Genomic DNA, 22,042 nt, shown 5'->3' on the forward strand with positions numbered 1-22,042 from the left:
ATGTTTAGCATGTTTCTATACAGTGAGCTTCAGAAAGCTTTTAATGTTGGAAATGCTGCAGAAGAAGAAGTAAGTGAATGTGGAAAACAGATGGTGGAAACTCAGCCAGAGGGAAGCTGCGAGCCTTTCCCTTCTTTCTCTTCTACTGACTGCACTTCTATCATTAGCAACACATTTTAGCCGTATAAAAGATCTTAAGATACAGACGGCTGATGGAGTGTCATCTGCACGCTGCTCAGGGCACAAACATATTCGTCATCAGTTGTTTCCTGTTGATAAATACAGTAGACTGACATTTAACATTGTCACATGTGGGGATCTGGCAGCACTGCTCTCTGACTAAATCTTATCTAATTTGTGTTGAGTCATTTCCAAAAAAAAACCAAAAAAAAGATCTGACACTGGTATGCAGGCTCAGATGAATGGTTGCCATCTACTGGAGGCTTCTTGCAGTGCAACAAGAAAACTCCATTTCATGATTTAACGTGCTTCATTTATAACTGGGAATTAGAAATGATTAGAAACTGATAAAACATGTCATTTCAACATTTTAACTCCACTGTGCATAACTCTTTAATGAATATATTCTCAACCAAACTTTGATAGTAACAAGATTATAGGATCACAGTAAACATGAGCAGACTGATCTGAATTATGCTTATCTTGATGATTTATGCAGTTGTACTGGAATCGGATATATACAAAGTGAACAGCTGTAGTATCATTTAGCATAGTAAATGGATTGTGAGCCTTCTTCACTATAACAGCACCATGATCGTTTATTGCTGAGTTCCAGCTAGGTCTCAGACGTTGAACTGACATTCATGCTCAGTTGTCAAATCCAGCAAAAAAACCTGATAATTAGCACATGCTTACAAATCTCAAAGTTTCAAGTAAAAATAGTAAGAACACTGTTATCTGTTTTAATTACTAGCTGCAATAATTTATAAACTTCCCTCTTACCCATCATAGAAAATAAGCAGTTTAATGTGCTCAGAAAAAAAACAATAATAATAATAATGTGGTTTCGGCTTGAAGGCATCAGCAGAACTGAAACATAGAAGAAGAGAAAAACGTTTTTGAAATGTTCTGAACATCGTCAGTGATCACATCTGGGATCAGACTTACCTTCCAGCGGTTTCCACACTCATTACACAAAACAAATGTGGTCATTGGCTCATCAGCACTGCGTGTCTGCACCTAACACACACACACAGATAGGAGGTTTAGCTTTGAGTGGAAAACTAAGAGAACCGAGAAAGCATCCAGGATAAGAAAAGCTAAACTCTATGTTGAGAGGTAGAATACAGCTAACCTTCTTTAACTATTTCACTCTAAAGCTGCCATGAGGAGCCTCTTAATGCCAGCTTTGCTTGTCCATACCTTTAGTCTTCTAGACTAATGCACCTTTAGATAATCCTCCTACAGCAGCAAGTCATCCTCTCATTTGTGCAGAATTTAGAGGTGTAAATCTGACACTGGTTGTTGAGTTTCACAGCCTGTGTGTTCACCTGGTTGTAGGTGCAGTTCTTCTTCTTGCACTTGCCGCACTGCAGCAGGTCAGTGGTGGTGCCGCCGGTTTTGGCCATCTGGTGTTCACGAATGGCCTCCTGGGTAAGTGTGTTTCTCAGCTGTTTGAGCTCATCGCTGGCCATTTCCTTAAAATAAAAGGTGACGACATGTGAAGGGAGCGAAGTGAGGAGGACAGGGAGCAGGAATGTTTGTGTACTGTCGTGTACCTCAGCAGACATGGAGGCGATGCGGCTCAGCTCGATGCTTCCTGCCAGGACGTTTCTGCGCAGCCCGGGATTCTTGGGGTCCTTCAAGTTGCTGATGCGGCTCCGCACTCTGTTCTTGTATTTCATATCAGTGGCCTTTATCTCCTGGTAGATATGTGTCATCATACACAGTCAAGGCTAAATTCATTTCACTGTGACAGAGCTAGATGAGTCAAATGAGATGGTTCAAGTCAAACCAGACAAACAAATAAACTGAAGGATATGATCTTCAATCTCTGCTGCCATGCCATCACAGTTAGCTCCAAAATCTTTGTAGTCATCTGTGAAGAAATTGTCATTCATAATAATTAGCATGCCACACTAATGCCAGTCGCATAAAGACATTAATTAAAAAGTAAAGCCTCACTGTCTGTGCGCAGGGCAGCTGACAGCATCTCGATGCACTTGTCTCTAACGGAGTCTCCTGTGGCCAGGTGAGGGGACAGCGGGCCCCCAGCAGAGCTGAAGCTGGGTGACATGGGGCTGGTCGGGGTGGTGGGAGTCTTCGGGGCTTCAGATTTGAGCTTTCTGCAGAAAAGAAAACAAGTCAAAGGTGATTTCGTGCAACAGAGCTGGGTATCTCCCAGGAACATGTCCACACAGTTATTCACAATCAAGTTCAAATGACTCAGCTTTCTGGGTCTGAAACTGCTTTGTCTTTGGAGATCCAGACCCACATTTCAATCATGGATACATGACTAAAACCTGGGTCCAAACCTCCAACCACAGACAAATAAACTCTGGTAGGAAATTGTGGATTTGGCTCTGATGAAAGCCAAAACAGGCCTCAGTGTTCCCGGTAAAAAGAGTGCTGCTAGTGGACTACCCAAAAAGGGTCAAACTGTTACACGGGCTGTATGCACTGATGACAAATTCAAGAAGACTCTGAATGTGAAGCTGGGAGAGGAGTGCTCTTCCTCCAGCCCACAGTGGTGATGGCTGGCAACCAAGAATGTAAATTTGAACTCGTCCAAAATGATCAGATGTCTTTCCCAAGATAAAGAATAAGCTTCACGGTCCCTTTGTCGACCGCAATGGTGATGTGGAAGTCCAAGATGGCGGCATCAAAAAAAAAAATAAATAAATCAGTGTCTATAAATGTAGAATGTTTTCTAAAACTGACTCGTTCTTCCTTAATTAACAAACTTAATCACCAAATAAATAAGCATTCTTACTTACTAACTTATAAAAATATGTAATTATGTGTTAGGACACTACAACACATATAACTTAAAATACCTTTCAATGCTGTCAGTGGAGGCCTTCCGCTGTGCAGGTCCTGGCTGAGGGGTCTTAGAGCCATGAGACTCCCTCCTGAGAAGCAAAGTCAATGTCATTCATGCTTTCAAACAGAAATGTTGAAGTAAATAGCTGCTGCAGGTTGGATTTACCTCTCTCCTGTTAACTTCTTAGGTGGCGGTGAGCTGCTTCTCTTTGAATCACTTGATTCTCGTCTAAGCCATAAACAAACACCTTCATTAAACCTGGGTTAAATCTGGACGTTACACTGTAGGAGTGTGATTTTCTCCCACCTGTCAGGTTTGGAGTCAGTTGAATGACGTTTTACAGGTTGGCCTGGCTTGAAATCACTGGAATCCTTCCTGCAATGAAACAAGAGACGTAGCTGTGACACTAACATCGCACTTTGTGTAAAACATACAACACTTGCTGTGTGGTGGAGCTAAGTTCCTGGCTCCTGCACACCTGTGTTTCTCTTTTTTGACCTCCAAACTGGGCTTTTTGGGAGGAGAAGAATCTTTCCTGGCAAAAGGAAACATTTGTGTGTGATTCTGAACAAGCTGTGGACAGTAAAAAAAGTCAAATAAACCTGACTCCTCATGCAGAGCACAGATCAGTTTCAAAAACCGCAAAAAACCTGCACGCAGGGTACGACAACCACTGCTGAACAAGCAATGTCATGCTCATGATTTGCCAACCTTTCTCTCTTGGCTTCATCCGAGTGTTTTTTAGGCACTTTGTTATCCACTGAGTCTTTCCTGTAAAAGGAGAACAATCTCAGTCTCTTAACTGAAAGTGCCAACAGCCAGAGGCCTCCCAATAAAGTGTCACAATATTAACACAATGCTGCGCTGTTTCATGTAAAACTAAAGGAAAACAGTTCTGAGGCTGCTGATCCTCCAGAGACAACAGCGAACTCATTTTTCATGGATGACTGAGACGGATGACTGAGACGGACAGAGGAATAATTCCCTGATTCCCCCGACCTGTCTTTCTTCACATGATCTGACGTCGTCTTCTGTGGTGCAGGCTTTGAGTCTGAGGATGCAGCCCTGCTGTCAGAAACAACACAAGGATTTAGGTGCTGAGAAGGAAAGTCAGGTTTCCAACACAGACACTTCCACGCAGTTTAACCTGTCTTTTTCCTTTTTCCCATCCAGTGAGAGGCGCTTTGAAGGAGGAGGAGGGTGAAGATGGAGAGGGAGTGGAGGAAGAGGAGCATTGGGGTCGGGAGGTTCTTTTCTAAATGGAGAGACACCTTTGAGTCGAGCTGATATATCACTGAGCAGCAAATATCACTGCAACAGAGGTGGGCATGCAGAGTCTGACCTTGGTGGAGGAGGATGAAGATGAAAAGGAAGGGGAGCTATTGGAGCATTTGGGTCCAGAGGCAATTTGCGCTCCTTCTTTACTTCCAGTGATGGTCTTTTGGGAGAGGCAGGTCGAGGGGTGTGAGAGTGAGTGTGTTGGGAGTCTTTAGCGTCCTTCCTGAACACACGTCAGTTGCTGATGAGATGATGTAGTATGCTGTACGAGCACACACACACACACACACACACACACACACACACACCTGACTGACTCATCACAGCATGCAGACAGCAGGTGTTATGTTAGGCCATGTGTGTCGTTACGAAACTGCAGAACGTCAGTGCGTATGAGTAAACTCAGACTCTGTTATGTCATGCAGAAACAGCACTTTCTCATGCTCCACAGCTGACCTGTCCATTTTCACGTCCAAAGAGGGACGTCTGATCAGCAGAGGAGGCCGAGCCGGTCGAGGAGGAGAGGGGAAGCGGGTGGGATACAGAACGCTGCTGTCCAACACTCCTCTCCTGCAAAGAATAACTCAGTCTGATGCTTTGTCGGGAGTTATTCCGACGTGTAACGATCAGGTTTTTGAGATGCCTCTTTCTCACCTTTCAAACAATGGCCTGTGAACATCAGCAGGTCTCTCTCTTGGGGGGTCGCTCGGGTGTCTCTCTCTCTGCGGTGTGCTGATCGGCCTCTCCTGTCTGTCCCTCTTCACATCATTCACATAGCAGCACTTCTTCACCTCCTCGAGCTGTTTCTCTTTCCTGGGCTCTTCCACATGCTTCATCTTCCTCGCTTCCTCTGATGGTCTCTCTCTCTTTGGTTCCGTCTTGTGTTTTTCACTCTGCAGGTCTTGTCCGTGCTTCTTGTTATCCATCGCCGGTTTGGGGCTTTCTGCAGGTGTTTGTGTTTCTTTTTTGATTTCCAGGAGATGTTTCTCATTGTGAAGCACCTCTGGGTGCTTTTCATCCTTGCTGTCATCTGCGTGTCTCTTTTTGTTTTTGTGCTCATCATTGTGTTTTTCTTTTCTGTTTTTGTCAGAGTGTTTTTTGTCAAGAGTGGAGTCGTGTTTTGGTTTGACCTCCAGTCTCCTGTGGCTAACAGAAACAAAGGAAGTATCATTTTTACCCATGTTCAGGAAAGGTACACAAAAATGCACCTTTAGTTTTGTCTGGATACAAAGCGGAATTAGGAGACATTTCGAAGAACTGAAAACTCTTCTTATATAAAATGCTGCTTACATGCCAAAGATAGCCAGTAACTTAAAAGGTCTGGATGCTGCATCATAGCCTCCAGGCAGCCAATTTCATCAATGACTTGTTTCATTTTTTTTGACAAAATTGTTCTTTTTTGTTGTCAAAGAAAATGAGTTAAGTCTCCTTAACGTATCTGAGTTAACTCATTGGTCATATCAGTTAAGCCTCAGTCTGACAGTAGGCTGATATTAACCAGAGCTTGTGTTAAAATGTCACATTGTGCAGTGTCTGTGTGAAAGCTGTAAAATTACTGACCTGATCTGCTTCTCTACGAATGAGCTGTTTGGTGACGCAGCTGTTTTGCTGGAGTCCAAACCGTTCTTCACTTCAGCTGGTTTTTCTGTGTGAGAATGGCCAGAGTCTGTATGTGTGTGTGAGTGTGTGTGGGAAGAGAGAGGGGAGAATCAATTCCTCATCATCCAAGTATTTATTGTACAGATGAACTGCCCTGTGTATTTGTGTGCATATGTAAATCAGTGTCAGTATACCGAGAAGCCTCTTCCAGTCTTTAATGAGGACCTTTGCCAAAGCGATGACTTCTTCGTCGGTGCAGTGCTTCCTGATGCCATTCACAGACATGCCGATTCTTGTTTCCTGAAACACAGAGTACACACAGTGAGCCTCAGTTTTCATGCATTACTCCCATCTGATATGTGACTTAAAGTGAAACTGCACCTGGAGAAGTTTGAGTGTCATATTGAAGCCTTTGAGTTCCTTCAGCAGGTCCATGGCCCCCTCCTGCACACATTACAGGCGATGTTAGTGTTACTGTTTCTTTAATACATTTGTAGTGATAGTGTAAAATAACGAGTCGAAGCCATGCAAATCTGCTGAGTAAACAGTTTCACTTCTGTTTTCATCATCCTTCTAGACGAGTAAATATTTGGCTCCACAAATTCAAAACATGTATCACAACAGGGACTCGGTCAGTAGGCTTTCACAAGCTAGAAGTTACTACAGCGTTATCGCCTGCAGCCCTCTGACCGCGCAGGAGCGCCATGAACGTGTCCTGTCTGCACTTTCAGTCACAACACGACCTTCCCCACAGGCCGCGTTGTTTACTTTACGTTGCGCACTTTACTGTTCGATATGAGCGCCCGGAGAAGATTTGCAGAACTCACTCGACTAATAGACAAATGTTGACCTACACAGCGCTGCACACTGCGGAGCTGAAACGTCCAGCCAAGGGGGAATGTATGCCAAACACCTGTTGATCATTTGTTACAGTGCAGCCAGGCTCGTATTACACATGTGCAGAACCTTTTCAAATGCACAAAGTCAAAAGAAACCAAACTTCACGGTTCACACAAATGAATCCACGTCGTTTTCAGCAGAGCCGTGGACGGGCCTTCTGCGCAGCACGCGGTGGCAGGACAACGCGCCACCTGTGGGTGTCAAAATATAGTCTTACCGTGTTATTTCTAGACACCATCTTGTCCAGTTTTTTCGCGATCCGGATAAGATCTTCCTCTCGAGTCATCGCTGCATTTAGTCGACCGTAAACCAAGCAGTGACGTCGTTTGGATTCTCGGTTTCTTTAGAAAAACCCTCAGAAGTGGGAAAGTTTGGATCCGCGGCAGGTCGGACTTTACGCACGGCGCGCTCCATTCAGCCCAGAGGCGTGTCCTGTCGCGGGCCCAGCTGACCAACAACACGACATATGACAACAACTATATATAGACGGTGTATAGAGGACGCATTTACAACAGACATGACCAAACTTCAGGCCGATTCAAGCAAAAAAAATTATTTGTTAAAATACTTCCGTATTCCTGCAGGAATGTTTCTTCCAAATAGTTCATTTGTGTATTATACTTATACACCCTGCTTCCATTATATTCCTTAAAATGAGGTCACTGTCTAATCATTAATCTTTCCAAACTGAAGGCAGTGTGTGCTGCCGTTATTTGCACTCCAGCAGCAGCTGCTGTCAGGCAGCTCTTTGGCACAACTGCTGCAGCCTGACACTGAATCCACTCATATATATATACATATATATATATATATATATATATATATATATATATATATATATATATATATATTTACATGTATGTATTATCTCTCACATAGCAGCAGCAGCACACTCACATAGTGTTCATAGAGGTCATCATTGATTAAATCAGACCGGAAATATATTTATGTTTACAAAATAGTCTTTAAACTCTGCTGGTTTATATTGTTTGGCCACTGAGGGGAGCTGTAGGTCAAGTTCACACGTCACAAGCGTTGATGAAAGATAAGTGTAGTTTTACACTGAAAACTCTGATCCACCATGTTTGCTGCCTCTGCTTCTTTCCTCGTCTTATAAGGTTTTCCGAGAAATCCCAAATCACCCAGAGGTATATAATCCTCATATTGATCTGAAATGATAATATTTAAGTTGCCTTGATCCTGTATTTGCAGTGCTGCTCACAGTGGTCCTTTGAGTCCAGCAGCATTCACAGTGAGTTAACTGAAGTCATTTAAACAAACATTTCTGCAGGGGACTTTCTGCGGGGTCCTTTGCATGCTTGTAAAAATGTGTCTGTATCTCATCTTTGACATCTTCTTGGAAGAAGTCTTTTGCAGACTGTTTTTATAGGAAATCTTTTCCAGAAGGAAACATGCTCCCACAATTCAATGTTACTCCCACAGTCCACTGGGAGCAGAGACCTGATACAGTTCAGATCTTAGAGACGTCCCTGCTGCTCTGTGTCTGCGCTGTTGTGGGAAAAGATACAGATATGTGAGATCAGTGACTTGTTCTCTTTCTGCTGCCTTGTTTCTGCAGACAGCCCTGCTTTGTGAGTTAATTGTCTATCATCACAGAGCGGCACTGGTTGGAAAAGTTGAATAACTGCCCTGAAGAAAAATCAACTCAGATTTTTCACATTTAAATCTGAAACTGTGACACCTTTGTTTGTAGTGCAGAGATTTGAAGATAACTTTGTTCATGACAGTAGGTGAAAGTACAGGCTAAGAGCTTGTCTTGAGCAAAGCGTATTATCTCTTTACACCGCTCTTACACAACAGGCTGAGTGATCAGCCCGCCCCAGCCTGACTGCGCAGTGTCTGGCAGGTAGAGGCAGCGCTGGCCAACTGGAGAAGTGGGACAGCTTACTGTAAGGCAAGAAGAGGTAAGAGAGGAAGCAGGCCAAGAGGAAGAACCTTAAACATCCCTTAACTCCATGTAGGCCTACTAAACCTCTCAGCTTGGGGTTGTAAAAAAAAGGCAGAGCCACATCCCTTCTTTGACCTCTGACCCCTTTTACAGACTCAGACTAACTGTCCGCACTAATTGATGAAGTATATGTCATCTTACCATGAGAGCACTAAAGTCGGGGGCTGGCTGGATGACTATCCAAAGCGTCAGACTTTCACTCAGGAGTTCGGGATTTGGAGAAATACGCTCACTGTTTCTGTTTTTAAGTTTGGAAATACTGGTGCATGCCTTTAAACAAAGCATAACCTAAGAAATCAGCACACAGTCGATATGCACAAGAGAATAACGTCACAAAAAACAAACTTATTTGAACGTGTGTATTTTGCAGACAGGAAAACAAGCTGTTTTGTTTTTGGTTAACCTCCGTCACTCCAGATCCCCAGTGGCTCTCAGGATTTACACAGTTACATAACAGCATCTCTACACACTGCACTGAAGTACCCTGAGCCTCTGCTGCAGGGTTTGAGAGTCTATCATTAGCCTCTCGGGTCTGACCACATCAAGTTCTATCTTGCCTTTGTTTGTGAACTCAGTAGAAAGTTGAATGAGTTCCGTGTTGGTCAAGCAGACAGTAGAAAGTGGTCTTGTGTCCCTTACTGTACTGTGCATCCCTGAAATAGACGGAGAGTTAACAGGGAACATCCACCAGTCTGCTTTCCTCTCCGTGCACCTCGCCCAGCGCTGGTGTCTCTGCCAGTCACAGACCAGAGACGCCAGCGCTGGGCAATTATGGCAATTTCTGGATGACATCAGACCAGAAAATGAATGATTTCATTTAGATGTCAATTTTTTTCTGGATCTGGTAAAGGGTGCAGAACCTATAATAGAGCATGTCAAAACAGAGTGGGAGAATTGTTTAGACGTTCGCATCTGCAGTTGGCTGGAAGGTAATCCCAGGCTGGTGGGGTTGGTTCGTCTGTTAATAATGACCACTGTTCAGCGCTGGCACTCGCAAAAAATAGGCTGAAGCTCCCAGAGAGGCTGGACCACCCAAAGACTTTAAGAACATCCTTGTATCTTCAGCTGTCTCTAAGGCTCTATTTACTGCCACACACACACACACACAAACACCAAATCTGCCATATCCAGCACTGTTTTGGTAGTGCCACAGTTTTAGGCTACCTTTGACCAAAATAACTGGTGCTGCCACCGTTTAGACACAATCCAACCAAAATAAGTGACTAACCTGAGTCTGAATTATGCACAGAGCAGATGTTTAACCCTGACTACAGACAGAACCTTTATCTCACTCAAACTGCAGCTTATGAAGAAATGAGGCAGAGAAAATGATTCATTCTATAGCTGCGTTGGGAATACTTCAAAGATGAATTTAAAGGCAGAAAAAGCTGGAAAAGGATATGTAAAATATGTACTATAACTTATCCACAGCCATCAATTACACATTGGCACGCTGGACAGACACTGACTCATTTGTATAGTGTGTCTGCAAAAAGATCCTGTGGTTCTTCCCAAGGCTGCGATTTGATCTCTGAGCTCTTTTCGTTTGTGCTTGAGCTTCGGATTTATGCAGACAAACAAGTGCATTTGAAAATTGAAACTGAAAGGGTGAAAAAAAATCTGGTCTGTTGGTGAATGAATGCTCAAAAAGAATGGTGCGATTCTGTGCTCGAGTGCCGTCGAGCCTAATAACTCCTTTGTGGTTGTCTCCTGATTAAACAGGACTCAGAGCAGAATAATCCAGCTGTTTACAAACATCACATTGAAAAATAAAAACCCTTCAAATCCAACTGTGATAATTGACAAAGCAGAGTTTCTATACTAACAAGCCAAATTGTGTCAGTGTGTAAATCCCCTCTTAAGTCTCATTTCCTTTTTAACTGCCCACTAATCCAATCAGTGCACCATAGTTCAATACCTGCGGCATCTGCGGCACACAACCTCCCCCCTTCTTCCTCCCCCTTCTTCCTCCCCCTTCTTCCTCACCCCTGTGCTGGCAGCTTTGGAGTGCTTTTCTGTAGGAATCAGATTCAGCAGAATCACTCAACAAGAGAGCAGCTACCTGTGCAAGAGCATCAAATTATAACAGTCACATATATGTCATTTATGTTAAGACTTCATTTGTCACATGCTGAAAGCAGTTTTCTGTGTCCATGAGAGATACTGTAAATATGTCAAGTATGTAAAACAGACAAGCCTAATCTCAGGGAATGGAAATATTTACAGGACCTCTTCCTTCTGTTCACAAAGACACATTTTTCTATAACATATTTACACAAGTTATTTACATACCAGAGGTTCAGTACAAATACATTCAAAGAGTTAGTTTATCAGTGACGTCTGGACTACACTGTACAGTATTATACAGCTCAACACAGTGTAATGATACAATACATACACAATATATGGTATATGTTTCAAAAGGTTATGACATGACACATTACAATAGTATATGACTAGATAAAGTGTATGACACAAATAGACCAAAAAGAAGACAACACTGATCGTTTGATGTGCCATTCTTTCTTTAGATGGATCCATGTATGGGGAACTGAACATGTGAAATCAGGCAAAAAACAAACATCTAAAAAAAAAGAAAAATCAGGTTATGATAAGAAAAAAAAGTCTGGCTGTCCAAACATCTTCAGCTGTGCTCGTTTCAAGTCTGTGGTGGATTTATTAGTACCACATGAGACATTAGTGGCCCAAAGGAAAGGGAGTCCAGTCCCAAAGTTCCTCTTAAAAAAAACTCATCCTGATGGCCTTGGAGGTCACCCCAGGGTCAACACAAGCTGAGTTGTTGGGTGATGTCATGGCTGAGAGGTCCCAGTGATGATGTCAGGATATATACTAATGTATGTGCATGTGTGTGTATGTTGTGTTTCTGGAGGAGGGCGAAGAAACTGATTTGTGTATTTGTTTCTGTTTCAGTTCACTGACAGCACACAAGCGTACTCTTTCCATGTGAGGTCCAGGAAGTCAAGGGGTCTCAGAGCAGAGGGGGCGTTTCCCCCTAGGAGAGAATCTACTTTAAGCTGTTCACATGACAACAATGTGCTCATACATGTTACATTTACTGTGACAAGCCAATTTTTTCCTATTTATTTTTTTAAATTCTGCATGAAGGAGAGATTCCTGTGGACCTGCAGGCCATCAGTGTGTCCTCAGGAGGAAAACAAAAAGATTATGAAGATGAGGGAAAGTAATGTTATCCAATCAAATCATTAATGTATCTGAGCCCGCAGAGCTGTGGAAATCAGGTAATCGTGTTACATCACTTGGCTGAGGGACAAAGATTAGAGTATGCCACAGTAAACACTGGCATCTCAGAGGAGATAAAGTCAGTTCGAGGTAAATGAGATTTATTTTGTTTGTACATCGAATGTAAAGTTTAAAAACGTATGTTTATTGCAGTGTATTTTGCAGGAAAATGTTAAATCAAATGACTGTAGCAGGTAGATTTGGGATCTGGCCATCAGGGCTGTCCCACAATCATGATCAGCATCAACAGAATGAGGATCTGCTCAGTTACAAACTGCACAAGCAGGTAGAAGCTAACAGGGGAGCCTTGTGGAACTCCATGTTAGCAGCATGCTGATATTTTGGTCATTTTTCGATCTATATTTACATTTTCCTATTAACATGAAGGGGTAAAACTGAGTAAAATAGTGCTCAGTTTAGACTGAATGAAGCTTCATCTGTCTTGTGTCCAAATCTGATCATTCTCTAGAAAAGCCAGTGCTGGTTATCCAATGTAGACCGACACACATGGAGGAAGCAGGTGTCCAAAGCACACATCGGGCTGACCAAAGTCAACACATGCTGCTGGATAACTCAAATGTAAAATCATTTTATGAATAAAAATAAAGACGGCATCAGCTGAGTGTTAGTAATAACAGCTAATGATTACTTACTGAAGCTATCGCATGTTTTTTTTAGGTATTTTTCTTGGGGTTGTTCTGCGTGCCGCAGCTTTTAACAATAAACCTTTTGGTAGACGGACAAAATGATTTCATGAGAAAGGGGACTGCTGAGGTTTATATCTCACTATAAAAACTGACTGACAGAACAAGAATTAAAATTATCAACCAAACAGCTGGAACACACCACGATAATTACATGCTCATAACTCACTCCCTCTGACTGTTTAACAAGTGTGGTTGAACGCTTGGAAATGCACTGTTGTAATAAATTGGAAAATCTTTTGTGTTCGTGCTAGGAACCAAAAAAAAAGTTCTCTCTGAGGAATCATCATTGTGTGCCATCAGAAATATATTCTGTTATTTCCAGTTAAACCAATTGGAGTGAATCATGTGATGCACCTGGAATCAATTATTCTTTTTGACCAGATCTCTGCCAGTCATGATGTCCATATCCTGTAGTGAATAATGATCTATTTATGTATTTTAATTTAATATATGCTGTCACAAAACGGTAGTCTGTCAACAGTGTACACAATAAAATAAAGCAATGTGAATGTTATGCAGAATTTCATAACATGTTGTCTCAAACTATAGAAAAAAGTCAAAGAGCTAAAGGGTTCCTGATAGCTGATGTTGATACATGTTACAGATGGACATGGTTTGGAGCGTATGTTTCACCAGTGAAATGTACACTGGCAAAACAAATGGCTGATTTATGTGTTTTGACGAGGCCTCATTTTCCATCTGATCTCAGACGGAGTTTGATAGAAATGTTGGTTTTGAGCGGGGACGCTGCCATCCTCGAAGTTCTCCAGTGACCTTGGAACGCCATCGGGACATGGAGCGTTTAATGATTATGCTCAGATTAATATCAACACAAAGCCATGGAATTATTATAACCAGATCGAGCTGATGTGCTCAGTTGAGCTGGTAGCCAATAACCCCAGTCACTCACAGCGGGAGGGAGATTGTGGGGGTTGAGCAGCCAGACGGCGGCTGCGGCAGAGGGGGGGGGTTGATGCTGCTCCGGCACATGTGGAAAACTTGAAATGTGGAACAATGACTTTTACTGGGCCCTGAGTAAACAACCCGACATCATATTGAACCCAGGTCCTCACACATGAGTCATCCTCCTTATGGAGGACCTCCACATGGAGATCCTCTCTCGCCTCTGGTGTTGATGAAGAGTACGACCAAACCCTTTCTCAACAGTACACTTCCTGTCCTTTTCTAGGAAGGCAGGAAGGGAGACACCAGTTAAATGAGACCTCCTGATGGGTTCCACATGAAGTCCATAGGTAAGAGGATCAAATGGGAAGCATCACTTGATCCAGATCACTTTGAACATACACATACAGGACTTCTTTTATTTATGATTAAAAAAAGATTATTGCTTAACAGATTTCCAAGCTCATTTCCAAATGTTGTTCTTCTGCTCCACCACCAGCATCTGGACACCAGGGTCTAATGACCAAGAGACTCAAATCTATCAGTAAACATTGTTCCTTACCTTAAAGTGATCTGCCTTCACTGGAATACAACACATTCTTATCTAACATCTGAAACAACAGGAATAAAGCATATCACCAGTACCGAACAATGGGATATAACCAGAGTTTAAGCCTCAGCAGATTCACTTTTTTATAGTGACAGCAGTGCCTGTAGTGTAGATTTTACTTGTGTGTCCATGCGAGTGTATCATGGTGAAATAACTTGTGTGAGTGTGATCTTTGCCACAGAGCAGAGGGTGTTGAACTGTTGTATTCTCATAAAAATCACTTTATAGTCAAATGAGGCAGATGTTAATTCACTAACAGAACTATATCTTATTTATAGCAGCAGACTTGTGCCTATTGTTTATGAGCATGTTGCAGTGTATAAATTTTAAACCCAAGGCCATCTGCTGCTGCTGCAACGATGCAGCGTCAAATATAGGGAAGGATTATTTGCTTTCTATCAAAATGTTTTTGGATTTACACGGACATAAAAAACAGCTTTATTGATCGAGCGACGACGTCCCTCCTCAGACATCGTAGTGTTTGGATGGGGGACAGAGCGGATGATTGGGCTGAGCTCTGCCCCCCTCAGTGGGTAAACGCTACACACTGCAGCTATTCACTTGGCCCAGCTCACTGGATAAAGTTAGGATTGTTTGTCAGCGGGCTGTAATGCCAGGAATGCTCAGTGCTGGCTCCCCCCTGTGAGCGAGTGTCTCTCACACTTCTGCCTCTCCAGCAGCAGTTTACATCTGCGGTGACACCCTCCGCTCCATGAGCTCTGAAGTGAAATGGCAGATTCTGTTTCTCCTCCGCAAGTTATCTTGGTACCTCCACACACACACACACACACACAAACCACTTTAGATTAACCTCCCACCTCCCAAGTGTAAACTCCTGACTAACTTTTTGTAGCATGTCCCATCTGGCCATCCTGACATCACTTCCTAAATGAGTGTATATGAACATACGCATGATGGCTGATGATTCACAGGTTTCGTCAAACCAATGTTTATCTGTGTACGTTTGCTGCTGGGCTCCTCTTTAGTCTGCCTTTTGGGGCTTCAATACAAGGTTTCTCCAGCTGAACAGGAAAATCTCCTCATCATATAAATTAATGGAAAACATGGAGCGGCACATACAAAGACTACATGGAAATCTGGACAGATATAAATGTTTTGTAGCCTGGATGCATTAAATCTAGGGTCAAAACATCATTAAGTAGTCTGCTCTGCTACAGCTGCGTGGACTCTCTCCCCCTCTTGTAGAACTTCACAGCACTGTACCCCAGCAACACATCAACACACAGACAGCACGGAGCACACATCTCCACCAGCTGAAGCTGCACTGTCAGCTTGCTTCAATCACCCGGGTCAACCAAAGCATGTGTTTCCCTTTTGCACCCTCAGGATGATGTCACATCCACACCGTCATGTGTTCTCTCACAAGTACAGCTTAATTTAAAACACCTTCGTATTCTGACTCAGGTTAGTGTGAATGGGGGATACAACATGGAAACTCCCTGCAGGTAATGGGTGAGTCCAACATTTTAATCGCTCCCTTGGGTGAATAAACCCTTTCCTTCTTGGGAGAGGTAATAGCACACATACACCAGGCCGGGGTGCGTTTGATTTGTGTTGTGGCGAGAAATTGTGAAATCTCTGTCATTACTGCGTCTCCTGTGTCCTGTCATCACCCACCATCACACCACACAGAACCTCAGTCAGCCCACACACATACATCAAATTAAAGCCAGAATTAAATGTCTCAAAGGTCTCACTGTTTTATCCCTAAGATAACACATCTCCAAGCGCCAGTTAATAAAACTGCATTACTTTAAACTACGGTATTTTACCTTTACAGGATTTACTAGAGGGCAAACTTGAATGTAGGCTTTTAGAGCTATATTGTTGAACCACATCTGTGCATATAAATAAAGATACAGCAGTCTCTGAACTCCTGCCAGAGATAAAGTTCACTTTTTTTTTGATTCAGGAAGCAGATATTAGAATAAGATGGATGGGAGGAAATGTTCAGGACCAGAGCTCTGGTCCTCAGCAGTGATATATCATCATACAGGCTTTTTATCTCTGTGGGTTGTTAGATGAAACAACCACCTGATGATGATGAAACTCTGACTGATAGCGAACAACTGTTTGGTAAAAGGTAACTGCAAGGTAAAGGTATGCATGTGGCTTTGAAGACAGCCACATGCACCTTCAGTCCCTGTCCCTAAAGAAATGGTAAGGTAGAGAAGATACAGACAAAATACATTTATCATCTGTCCAGTGCTTAGTCTACAAGGCAATACCCTGTTGGCTTCTGGTTAGCTATCTTCTGTTGGTAATAGTCTGTGACGGATGGAAAAGTACCTCTATGAGGTACCTCACTCAATTCCACTTCAAAGAAACCACCCTACAACTTTATGTTCTTTTTACACATTGCTGTGAGATTGTTGGGGGGGGGGGGTGGTCTTGGGTCCCTTTGCAGCCTAATCCCTCCATGTGTGCAAAGGATTATGACACAAGTGAAAGAATTTCATATTAGAAACATTAGCAGGCTTACTGTACTTTATATTGGCTCCAGCAGCGTTCCTCTAGTGAACCGACACTGTGACCAAGACCAATACCCTGTGTTTAACAGATTCATGCAAAGATAGGGCTGCACATATTTGGTCTTCACTAATACCACATTTCTGATGCTGTCTTTTAGCATCAGTATGTTTGCCACGTGTGAAAGGAACATTTTTTTTTTGTTCTAAGTTTTCAGAAGATCGGCCAAATACGACCAGCAGAGCCTGTGAAGATCAGACATAATAATAATCTATATGAACTAGACCGTTCATAAATCCCTGTCTATTAACACGCTGGTTATGTCTGTAAAGAGTTTTACATTTTGACTTGAACAAAATGACATGGATATAGTATCAGTCAAGCAAACAGGGCTGGGTTCCCCAGCAGTAACATGGGTGGGAGAACAAGCCAGCCTTTGTTAAAAAGCTTTAGTATCACCGAGGAGAGAGAAGCCATTGTGCTTTAGAAAGGCCTCCTTATGGTTCATGTCCTCAGATTGTAATGGATCCTCAGCCCCAGTTTAACAAATGCAACTCACTCCACCCGGCTAGTATATGCATTTCAATGGGCCTGCTTACTGGAAATGAACCAACTTCTTGTCATCAGCATATCATGTATAGAACAAACAACCATCCATCTATACAGAGGACAGAAGTCACTCTATGTGTCAGCTTTTCTCCAAAGCTTCTCACGTTAATAAGGCCACGTGACTACATAAACTCAACCATGACCACTTTAAACTAACTGCATCCCTTAGGGATAAAGTAAATATAAAATAACCACAATACAAAATAACTGTGGTTTGTCCTCTTTTTTTTTAATCTCACAAAAATGAATGTTTCTGTTCCTGAAAAGAGACAGAGTCATCTAGAAAACACTGAATGCACAGTTCTCACTTTACAGATGTTTTCAGAACATTTCATGGTTCATTTTAGGCACTTGGAATAACAACAACATTCCCTTTCTGAACAACAAAATACATCTTTGGTCCAGTATGTCCTTTTACAAAAATAAAACCAGGAGTATGAAAATGACACCAGTTTCAATCATGTTTTTTTTCATCAAAAATGTTTTTATAACATACATAAAGTTGTTTTTTTTTAAAGACGTCTTTTTTAATACTTAAATAAGACATTATTGCTACATCTCAGAAATGACCAGCAATCTTACAGATGTTTTGAAAGTGAGAAAAATTGTCGGCTCCATCAGATGTACAGCAGTACAAGATTGTTTTAGTCACATTTGGCAAACGTGGGTTTCTTTTTTTGTGTGTTTTCAATCCCTTTAAAAGAGCAATAGAGACACACCAGCCTCTGCACTCTCACGTCACTTCAGCTACAAGGCAGCCATGTCTGATATGAGCTACTGCACGGCGTGACCTGCGGTGGCTGCACATGTGCAATATAGTAATTACTGAAGTTGATGTCCTGTACGTACGGCGCGGGCTGGTAGTAACACGTGACGTTCGTTACAGTGGGGATGGCGTTCTGCTCGGCCAGCACCTTCAGCGCCAGCATGGAGATGAGGCTGAGCGTCTGGCGTCGCTCGTGACCCATCAGACACACGGTGCTCTCGTTCACGACTTGGTGCAGGGTCATCAGGCACTCGTACCGTTTGTGCTCCATGCCAGCAAAGTGGTTCTGCAGGTAAGCCTCCAGCTTCCTCTGCTGCTCAACAATGTCAGGAAAGTCAATGAAGAAGCGTGAGCACATGTAGCGCTGCATCTGCTTCATGTCCGCCTCCGAAGAGGCTCTAAACCCTCGCACCAGCAGGTGGCAGTACTTCAACAAGCCGCCGCCTCTGATTTCTTCAGGGCTGCGTGTAGCTATGGTCCTCTGACACAGGTGGTCCATAGCCTCCTTGAAGTCCCCATACACACTTTCCCCGATCACAGTGGGGTGAAAGCTTTCGGACATCGGAGTCTCTGAGCAGCGGTCGAATAACAGCAGAGAATCAAGGCAGATCTGGAACGAGTCCACACTGAATTCAAACTGCCGTCGTAATGAGTCCACAAACTTGAGCTCCACGTTCTTGCCCATGTTGTTGGACAGCGAGATGAGGCTCCAACGGTCTGTGTCATTACAGACCTTTACCAGTTTCTGTACATAGGCCTCTTTGAGGGTCAGCGCTGTGATGCGTTCCTTAGAGACTCCAGCCGGCAAAAAGTCCAACAGGCAGTCCAGCACAACATCTTTCACCAAACGGAAGGCCTGGTCGTCTTTCAGAGAAACGCCAAAGATCAGGTCCAGGTCCTTGTAGCCCAGCCCGGTATCTTGATGGAGCACATGGCTGGCAGCTGACCCATTCAGCCTCACGTCCTTAACGTACACGCCTCTCTCCTCCAGCCTCGCTCGCACCACCTGGACAGAAAGGAGGAAGACACACAACATGTTATTTAAATTGAAGAAATGACACATACGTCTAAAAAGACTCTTGAAATGTGTCCAAATAAGCTCCACATGTGCCTAGTGGAAATCAATAGTTTGTGAAGGCAAGATCAATACAACTGCTCACAAAAGTCCACTTCAAGCCTCAGTCTGAATGAAACCTAAACGAGTCGCAACAGTAAGTCTGCTCCAGGTCCATCACCCTCTGGGTCAGATTGTCTTATCTTATCCAAGCCACAGCGATAAGATTTATAATCCTGACCCGTAACCAAGACAGAGTGTATGGCTCTCTGCAGGACCAGTGCTGTCCTACGACAGGAAAGAAAAATCCTGCCTGGAGTAAAATGGCACCTCAGGTCATTACAGGTCAGCAGTGTGTTTTATTCCTGTCTCCCAGTGACCTGTACAAATGTTTAAACAAAAGCATCTTGCCTCTATGCAACCACATTTGAAGAGGGATGGTCTACAGCTGGACAGGGAATGTCCACGTAGGTGCAAAAAAGAAAGGATTCAGCTTCCACACCTGAAGGGAAACCTGCATCGTTGTTATGTTTGGCAAGCTTTTCACCAAATAACTGTATACCAACAGGTGGACGCATCAAAGTTGATATGCAAATATGTGCTTTGCTGGCTGTATTTCTAAGCAACATTTCCAAGCCTACTGAGTAAATAATAATGCCCAGACAAATGAAACTAGTTTTAACATGCTGCATGCAATCCTAAATCTCCCTTCTGGCGCTGACCTGTCAGATTAGTGTCCGTTAACTCTCTCTCTCTCTCAGGGTGATCAGATAACATGATGGCTCTATTTATACATACTGGGTCAGGCTACAGGTGAAACAGTTAAAGAAAAGGCAAAACTTTACAGAAGAAGAGAGAAGAAGAAAACAAAGTCATAATTGCAGTCATTTAACAGTGAGCTCTATAAAGTGTTAGATTGGGTTCAAATTCCAATCAAATGGAATGATGGGGGGTTTTTAGGTGCTTCTGTGGAGGACATTCAGCTTTACACATTTCCAGGTGAGCCGTGTTCTTCTGGAAGGAGAGACAGTACTCGGCTAGCTCATCTAATCTAGTCTGCTTTCCTTTTTTTAACATAAAATCATTAATAAAATTGCAGCAAAGGGCCGGTGTGCAGCAACTGAGACCAGCAGGTGCTGTTATCTACACTCACAGCCCTGCAACAGCTTGGACTGGAGCGCGGCGTGATGCTGCAGAGGATGTTCGCAGCCGGTTTAACCCTGCTGCAGGACAAAGGTCTGTGCTGGAGTAAGGCTGAACAGGCATCCCAGGAGATGTATGGGTAATCTGCTACTACTACTACTACTGAATGAATCAGCAGATGGCAGGTTTAAGAAAAATACAATTATACAGGGTTTTCCACAAAGAGTCCAAACATCTGGGATTAAAACCAGCATTTAAGCCTTCTACATTGTTCACTGGAGCACTCATCATCTTTCCACGACCACAAGCATGAAGCTGCAGCCTTCACTCATCCTCAATATGTCTGTGTGTAAATAAAATGGAAATTCTAACATGTCATTTTCTTTTGCACTTTAATGCACAGCCAACTCTCTGGGGACACTCCAGTAGAGGGGGGGGGTGCCTGAGGTGAAATGTGATCCAGCTGCAGTGCATAGGAGAGGGTGGAAATGTGGAGGGTCTCTGGCATCTGTTTAAGTCAAAGCCAGGCTGTAAAGGCACTTATATGTTTCCACTATAGTCAGAGGAATCAACATGAAGGATGTGTTTTTAATATGGAGAGTCTGCTGTTACAGTATGTACAGGAAGTTTTTTATTTTAGTCATAGGGATACAATTAATATAAAATGGAGATGCAGATTATAGATTACAAAAACATAAAGTAAGGTTGTGTGGATTAAATTGAAATTATTGTGGCTGACACTATATATGGGTTTAATAAAAATAAAATAGTAAAATGAGAATATGAGTAATATGAGTGAGAATAACGTGAGTGTGTGCGTTCATTACCTGGACAATCTGACGCGGTTGTACGGACAGAGTGGGGAAGTTTCCTCGCCCGTGGATGGGGACAGCCTCCCCCAGGATCGAGTCCAGGCGTTGCACTTGATCCCAGGACAAGACACAGAACCGCCGACTGTGATCCGACGCACCAGACATGGCGATGTGAAATTTTTCAACAGTCCCCCCCACCAAAGAAAAACAGGAAAGAAATAAATCAGCAGAAGGTGGATCAGGGCTTCAGGTATTCCTGTGAGTGTCAGCGGCTCCTGCGGTGACAGTGCTGGAGTGAAGAGTGTGGGAGAAGAAAGTTTGCTGTGCAGGCTGGAGTGGGATCCTCAGTTTCCTCCCCTGTGTGTGAAGCTGAAATCCGGTCAGTCTGCAAAGAGCCGATTCATAAGGAAGGTCCAGAGGGCTGAAAGCCTCCTCATTAGCATGCGTCCTGTGATTGGCTGCTGTGTTTGGTCATTGATTATGGACGTCCTGCCTGACGGAAACACCCTCCATGTGACGCATTTGACAGCTTCCTCTCCTCTGGTGCTCCCAGCAGGCTGGCAGGGTTTTCCCTACAACAGACCTCTGTATGAGCCATTGATCCTCTGGGAAGATGTTTGATTGATAAATTAGGATATTAATACCCGATATGACAATTCATGGTCATGATATAAAAATGTGTCAACATGTCCAGTGTATCTCCTTCTGTGTGTAGCTACATGCTAGCAAAGCTGTTTAAACATATTAGCAGAAGCTCAACAGTTTTTGTAAACAAACTGTAAACATTTTTTTAATATTATCTAATTCTATGTAGGCTATTTGTTATATAGCCTAATTTCAAGGTATATATAAAAATATGTTTTCACACAGGCATTAGCTTAGGTGCTCCAGACAATTGCTAGTAAGCTAGGCTAGTTCAATGTTATCCTCTTAAAGT

The 22,042-nt window shown here is 43.1% G+C and overlaps 2 protein-coding genes across 3 annotated transcripts; both read right to left on the bottom strand.

The window, feature by feature from the left end:
* Window positions 1-555: 555 nt before the first annotated feature.
* Window positions 556-7,248, bottom strand: tcea3 (transcription elongation factor A (SII), 3). 2 transcript variants are annotated; one of them, XM_028426091.1, is made up of 20 exons: window positions 6,999-7,248; window positions 6,263-6,325; window positions 6,076-6,181; window positions 5,843-5,948; window positions 4,937-5,428; window positions 4,739-4,852; window positions 4,347-4,505; window positions 4,152-4,259; window positions 4,004-4,069; window positions 3,716-3,775; window positions 3,483-3,539; window positions 3,311-3,379; window positions 3,170-3,232; window positions 3,018-3,092; window positions 2,146-2,306; window positions 2,003-2,059; window positions 1,740-1,894; window positions 1,512-1,658; window positions 1,129-1,200; window positions 556-1,050 (listed from the first exon to the last, which is right to left on the bottom strand). In XM_028426091.1, the coding sequence occupies exons 1-20, from the start codon at window positions 7,065-7,067 to the stop codon at window positions 1,042-1,044; spliced, it is 2,208 nt and encodes a 735-aa protein (XP_028281892.1). In that variant the 5' UTR covers window positions 7,068-7,248; the 3' UTR covers window positions 556-1,041. The 2 variants fall into 2 exon arrangements, with proteins under 2 accessions (XP_028281892.1, XP_028281891.1); XM_028426090.1 differs by having other exon boundaries at window positions 4,004-4,072.
* Window positions 7,249-17,538: 10,290 nt separating this feature from the next.
* tent5ba (terminal nucleotidyltransferase 5ba) lies at window positions 17,539-21,507 on the bottom strand. Its single transcript, XM_028426457.1, has 2 exons — window positions 21,121-21,507; window positions 17,539-19,102 (listed from the first exon to the last, which is right to left on the bottom strand). The coding sequence occupies exons 1-2, from the start codon at window positions 21,268-21,270 to the stop codon at window positions 18,074-18,076; spliced, it is 1,179 nt and encodes a 392-aa protein (XP_028282258.1). The 5' UTR covers window positions 21,271-21,507; the 3' UTR covers window positions 17,539-18,073.
* Window positions 21,508-22,042: the final 535 nt, after the last annotated feature.

This window comes from Parambassis ranga, chromosome 16 (genome assembly GCF_900634625.1).
Source record: "Parambassis ranga chromosome 16, fParRan2.1, whole genome shotgun sequence".
In the NCBI taxonomy this organism is placed as follows: Eukaryota; Metazoa; Chordata; class Actinopteri; family Ambassidae; genus Parambassis; species Parambassis ranga.

Excerpts from the sequence above, each read along its gene's own strand:
- tcea3 (XM_028426090.1), bottom strand. The coding sequence starts at position 7,067 with ATGACTCGAGAGGAAGATCTTATCCGGATCGCGAAAAAACTGGACAAG. Across the intron at positions 6,326-6,998 it reads TGGTGTCTAGAAATAACACG|GAGGGGGCCATGGACCTGCT; the intron begins GTAAGACTATAT and ends TAATGTGTGCAG. Across the intron at positions 5,949-6,075 it reads AGACTGGAAGAGGCTTCTCG|ACTCTGGCCATTCTCACACA; the intron begins GTATACTGACAC and ends ACACACATACAG.
- tent5ba (XM_028426457.1), bottom strand. The coding sequence starts at position 21,270 with ATGTCTGGTGCGTCGGATCACAGTCGGCGGTTCTGTGTCTTGTCCTGG. Across the intron at positions 19,103-21,120 it reads AACCGCGTCAGATTGTCCAG|GTGGTGCGAGCGAGGCTGGA; the intron begins GTAATGAACGCA and ends CTTTCTGTCCAG.